Genomic DNA, 6,000 nt, shown 5'->3' with positions numbered 1-6,000 from the left:
TAAGTGTACATAACACTTAAAGTACCATGAGGACTCTTCCACGTTCTGTCCTTAGAGCTGAAAGCATCCTGTTGCCTGGCTGTGACCGAACCATCATGACCGTCGCCTGTCGATGGGCTTGTAGGCCGTTTCCAGTCTTTTAGTATCAGAACCACAGTGAGACGGACCCGTCCGCTTGTCCCTCTGCACCTGGGAAGGCACACCTCGGGCCAAGTCCCAGAAAATGCAGCTTCTCCACGGTGGGGGAGCTGGCCCCCATGGTTTCGGTAGATCTTGCCAGTTGAGGGGTCTACATGCTCGCACTCTCGTTGGCGGGGAGGGTGTGTTTGTTCCCCCAAAGCCTTTTGCTTCCACATTGTGCTAGCAAGTGTTTCCGTCTCTGCCAATGAGATAGGCGGGGAAAGGCAGTCGGTGCACATAATCAACATTCATTTTACCTCCTGAGTTTTGAAGCGATTATGTATTTCTATCTCTGAACGATCTGATCTTCTCGGACCTGTATCTGTTAGGAAATAGTGTTTGGCTGTGAGAAAATCCAGAAAAGCAATGGCTTAAAGAAATTGGAGGTATCTTCGCTCACATAAGAAGCAGTCTGCGTATGTACAGGCAGTCCAGGGTGGGCTCAGGGGCTCCGTGGTGCCATTAGGAATGTATTTTCCCTCCTCTCTGCTCGGCCATGCTTGCAATGTACCTTTGTTTTGTAGTCACAAAATGGCTGCCCTGCCTCCAGCATTGCGTCCATATCCCAGGAGAGAAGAAGAGAAAGGCAAACAGCAGCATAAAGGCACGTGCCGGGTGACTCTGCCTCACTTTCTAGGAGCTTCCTTGGAGGCTGCACCCGGCAATTTGCCATTAGATCTCATTGATTAAAGCCATCTGCTACATGGCTCCATCAGCAGGGGCCTGGAAAAAGTTTTAGCTGAGCAAACCACCATCCACAATGAGATAGCATTTTTCTGTTGAGCAGGAAAAAAGGGAGAAGGGATTAGACACCGGGCAGCCTGTTTCCTTTGTCTGCTCTTCTTTTTTTGTTTTTTAATATAATTTATTGTCAGATTAGTTTCCATACAACCCCCAGTGCTCATCCCAACAGGTGCCCTCCTCGATGCCCATCACCCACCCTCCCCTCCCTCCCACCCCCCATCAACCCTCAGTTTGTTCTCAGTATTTAGTAGGAGTCTCTTATGGTTTGCCTCCCTCCCTCTCTGTAACTTTTGTTTCTTTTTCCCCTTCCCCTCCCCCATGGTCTTCTGTTAAGTTTCTCAAGATCCACATAGGAGTGAAAACATGGTATCTGCCTTTCTCTGGCTGACTTGTTTCACTTAGCATAATACCCACCTCAGCCAACACGTCACTGATTAGCAGGAGCCTCTAGGTGTTGTGACACAACTTACACATTCTGTGTTCTGATTAAATCCACAACCAGGCCCCTTTCCTGCCCCGGGCCCCAGTCTAGCTCTGCCCTAACTCTGGCAAACTGGGTCTGGGGGCTCCGGCCAGAGGCAGCCAGTGATGGTGGAAAGTCGGCAGGCTCGCAGGCCCGGCCACCTCCCAGACTACCCGCGAAACTGTTATCCAGGGCCTTGCTGCCCTCCCTGGGGGCTGGCCAGGGGCTGTGGACTCCAGAGTCCTGAACTTGACCAAGGCCCAAAACGGTATCCACACTCAGAGGCCCTTGGGCGGCCACAGCCCCCTGTGGTCTGTGGCTGAGGTGGGTTTGGAATTAAGGGTCAGCTCTGGTACCGGGGCCCCCTCGGTGCAATTCAGCTCTCTCCCTACCTCCTCCTGGAGACAGCCTGGCCAGCCCAGCCCCAGCAGCCCTCTGCTGGCCTGGCCAGAAGGACTTGGTCACTGCCCCAGGCCTCAGTCTCCCCACTATGACCAGCTGGGTTGACCTTCCCTGGTGGCAAAGACCTGGCCCTGGGCCCGGCCTGGCCCACGGGCCAGGGTGTCGTTTACTGCTTAGCTCTGTGTCCTCCGGGACCCCGTGGCCCCATGCAGCCCCGCCTGACCTCCGTGCCCGGGGATAGATGGCATCAGGGCTTAGAGCCGCAGGCTCCGGGCTCTGACCTTGTTAATACAGACTCACACTTCCCAAACGCAGACGTAATTAATGAGCAGCGGAGTCACTGTTGTCTGAGCCTCAGAAGTGCGAGAGCCTGTCAGCAGGCGTCCTGCAAACTCATGCAGCCTCAGCTCCAGGTTTGCTGACTCATTGCTTTCTGCCCTGCCCGCACGGGCGCGGACGCCCGGCCTTCCTCTGACAGAACGCGCCCGCTGTGCGCACAGCCCGGGGGTCAGAGGACCGTGAGACCAGAGCTGACCCAGGAAGGAGGTGCTGCTCTGTGCCTCGCCTGCACTGGGGGGATGTCCCTGGGTCCCCACAACTGCCCAGGAAGGCAGGACATTCTGTTCCCTGTCTGGAGCACCACCGTAACATTGTAGCAGGGAAGGGAATCAGCTGCCTGCGTGTGCAGCTCCGCTAGAGCACTAGGCAGCGTCTGACCTGGGGGGGTGGTCAGGGACGCCTCCTGGGTCAGGTAGCGTCTGAGCAAAGACCTGGTGGGAGTGAAGGAGCAAGTGTACAGGGAAGAGTGTTGCAAACGGAGGGAACAGCTAGCACGGAGGCCGTGAGGGGACATCCTACAAGCTGGAGAGGCAGAGGGAGGCCAGTGTGGCTGGAGCGGAGACAGGGTTAGGTAAGGACCCCGAGGGAGCCAGACCAGTCCACACAGAGCCTCACTGGCCATTGTAAGGACCTCTTCTGACAGGCTCTGAAGGAGGACAGACATGATCCGATCCCCATTTTAAAAGAACTACTTGGTGGCCAGGCTGGAAACAGAGGAAGGTCGCGAGGAGAAGCCAGAGTGCAGAGTTCCCCCGGCCCAGCCATGAGGCAGAGGGAGAGGGAGGCAACAAAGACTTTCTGGGGTTGTGCTGAGATGGGGAGGCCAGGGAGTTGGGGCAAAGCCCAGAGGCCAGACACCCGAGTCGGGGGAGGGTACAGGAGCAGACAGAACTTTCTGGAGTCCGGGGAGGGCGGGCCGGGGACCCACGGTTGGAAGGGCACGTTTTCAGCCTAGATGCTGGTTGCGGTGCCCCCCGGGGTGAGCGCAGACCTTGAAGAGACTGGGCTGGAGGCCGGAGACCCTCCCACGTGAGGAGAGGAGGTGTCAGCAGGGGAGTATTGGCATCCGAATATTGCTGGAGCCCAGTCCCGGCACCGGAAGCAGCAAGGGATCTAGTGAAGCCAGGCTGTGCTCCAAGCCACGGGGAGGGTTTCAGAACCCAAGTCCAGGGCAGCCCCTGCTGCACAGTGGTCACCTCTGTGGGGGGCGCGGGGGGGGGGGGGGGGGGACGTCATCTCCCTTGACCTCCTGTCTCTCCTGTAAGGGCATCTCATTAGCACAACCAAACTGTGCCAGAGCCACGGGGGCATAGCCCACTGAAGAACACGGTTTCAGGCTTCCAGCCTCTGTGGCTCAGGGCCACCTTGGGAAGGACGTGGGAATGACACGGTCTGCCAAGACAACATCCACACTCGCAGGTGTGGAGACAGAGGCTCTCCGAGGCCCTGTGGCTCATCCAGGACCCCTCAGGTCGTTCTCTTCGCATGAAAACAAGAGGGGGGCACCTGGGTGGCTCAGAGGGCTGAGCATCTGACTTCCACTCAGGTCCTGATCTTTCGGTTTGTGAGTTTGAGCCCATCAGACTCTGCTGTCAGCACAGAGCCCACGTCAGAGCCTCTGTCCCCACCCTCTCTGCCCCTCCCCACTCACACTCTGTCTCTCTCTCTCTCTCTCTCTTAAAAATAAACGTTAAAAAAAAAAAGAAATACAAATGTCCAGTAAACATATGAAAACTTCACTGATAATAAAACATCCAAAATAAAACAATGAGTTCCAAAATTTATCTAATAGATGGGCAAAAAAAATTTTTTTTTGTTTTAATGACACTACTGGTGAGTATGTTTTGCAGTGTTTTGCATCTGTTTGGGTCGAGGTCTGCATTCTGGTTTCACGCTGCATTAACCGTCTTGTCCCCTCCTGGAGACCTTGCAGGACTGAGTTCAATGGCTGCCTCGCTCCCTGTGACGGGAGAGAGCGTCTGACCTAGCGACTCCCCACCACTGACACTTAGGTCCTGACCATTTTCCTTCACCCTGAACTTCTTTCTTTTCCTTTTCAGAAAGAATTAAAACATTTGTTGGGCATAAATACATTACATATACACTGCAGATACAGTTAGGGGTTACATACAGTATCCTATTTGCAAAATCTATACACTAAATGTGATATGGCAGTTTTAATGTGATGTATATGAAATAGTCTAAAATTTACAACACACCATGGTCATGGATCCTGCTTGGGATTCTCTCTCTCTCTCTCTTTCTCTCTCTCTCTCTCTCTCTTTCTCTCTCTCCCCCTCCCTCTCCCTCCCTCTCTCTCTCTCCTTTGCCCCTCTCTCTGCTCATGCTCACTGTCTCTCTAAAATAAAAATTAAAATAAAAAATATTAAATGTACAATACAGGAAAACATACAATGATTTTTTTCCCCCTGAAGTTGAAAAGCTTGGAGTGTATACTGAACAGTGAGGGAAAACCTCTTGTCTTTGGGTGTAGAGGACCGCACAGGGGTGACACTCAAAGACACTCGGGGCACTTCTCGGTTTCTGCAGGACTGACTCCTGCGGCCAGCCAGACACAGCCAGAAACTGCCAACATTCCAAGCTGATTAAAAGCAAGGCAGACGATATGGAAAAAAAAAAAAAAAAAAAAAAAACATTAAGAAAATTTTGCTTCTTAAATGCCCTGAACTTGTTGTATGCGGCTGTTTCCTGTATTTTGGACGGTTTCCTCACATTCCCAGAAGTAATTACTGGATTAAAGGGTACGGGAAGCACAAGGTACTTGAAACACATTTCCAAATTGCTTTCAGGAAAGACCCAACGGCACGGGTCCCCACCAGCCCCTCTCGTGGCTGTGCTGGCAACACTAGATGTTCTTTTTCAGTCTTCTTGTTTTCAAAAGCTTAATCACTTTTTTGAATAAGTAACGTGTGACAACACAGTTGTCCAAGGGGTAAGTGGGGAAAAGTCAGTGTCCCCAGCAGAAGCCCGTGGAGAGAACACAGTCCCTCCAGTTACTGGTAATTCCTGTCTGACTTTGCAGGTTTTCCTTACCACTTTTTTTTGTGGGGGGGGGGGGATTATTTTTTTTAATAATTCACTTGAAAACCTTTATAGGAACGTGCTCTTTTTTTGTCTCATTGTGGTAAAACACACATGACATAACATTTACCATCTTAGCCACTGTTAAGTGCACGGCTCTTTGGCATTAAGAACATTCACACTGTTGTGCAGCCGTCCCCACCCTCCTTCCCAGAACTTTCTCATCCTCCACAACAGAAACCGTTCCCGTGAAACCCTAACTGCCCACCCCCACTCCGGCCCCCGGCTCCCACCATCCTCTCTCGGTCCTGGGGCCTCATACAAGTGAAATCACACGTTTTTCATGCCTGTTTATTTCTGTCCCTGCCCCCAGCCTGTGGTCACTAGCCAGGAGCACCCGAGGGACCACATCCTGGGGCGGACCCGCTGGGTCAGAGGGTCGGGGCGCCGGACTGCCGTGGACTCTGCCAACAGCTTGGGGAGGGGTGCACTGAGAGAACGCTTCCCCAGCACGGACCGGGTGCCTGGCCCTGGCCCACGGCCCCCTCCCCCCCCCCGGGCTGTTTCTTTCCTAGACCCTGAGCCCCCAGAAGCAGGCGTTCATTCTGGAGGTGCTGTCTGGGTGCCTCGAGTACCAGAAGCTGCTGGCCGTGGTGGTGGACGCCTTCTACGTGCGGGCCGGCTGTCTCTGCCCACGGGCCGACTACAGCCTCTTTGAGGGTAGGTGTCCCTGTGGGCCAGGCCCGCTGCCCTTGCCCCCTGCACAAGGCACAGACAACACTGGTGACGACCTGGGGAGGCGGCCGCAGACAGGAGCTCCTCAGGCTCGT

The 6,000-nt window shown here is 53.9% G+C and overlaps 1 protein-coding gene across 2 annotated transcripts in view; it reads left to right on the top strand.

The window, feature by feature from the left end:
* Positions 1–6,000, top strand: part of CFAP99 (cilia and flagella associated protein 99) — a 46,959-nt gene that overhangs the window by 19,318 nt on the left and 21,641 nt on the right. For both annotated transcript variants that reach the window (XM_040489493.1, XM_040489477.1), the window contains exon 3: positions 5,746–5,890. In XM_040489493.1, the coding sequence (XP_040345427.1) occupies positions 5,746–5,890 (145 nt within the window). The remainder of the gene's footprint in view (positions 1–5,745; positions 5,891–6,000) is intronic.

The sequence above is a fragment of the Herpailurus yagouaroundi genome, unplaced genomic scaffold (genome assembly GCF_014898765.1).
Source record: "Herpailurus yagouaroundi ecotype Mexico unplaced genomic scaffold, PumYag 28, whole genome shotgun sequence".
Lineage (NCBI taxonomy): Eukaryota > Metazoa > Chordata > Mammalia > Carnivora > Felidae > Herpailurus > Herpailurus yagouaroundi.
This window is presented reverse-complemented; position numbering and strand designations above follow the sequence as displayed.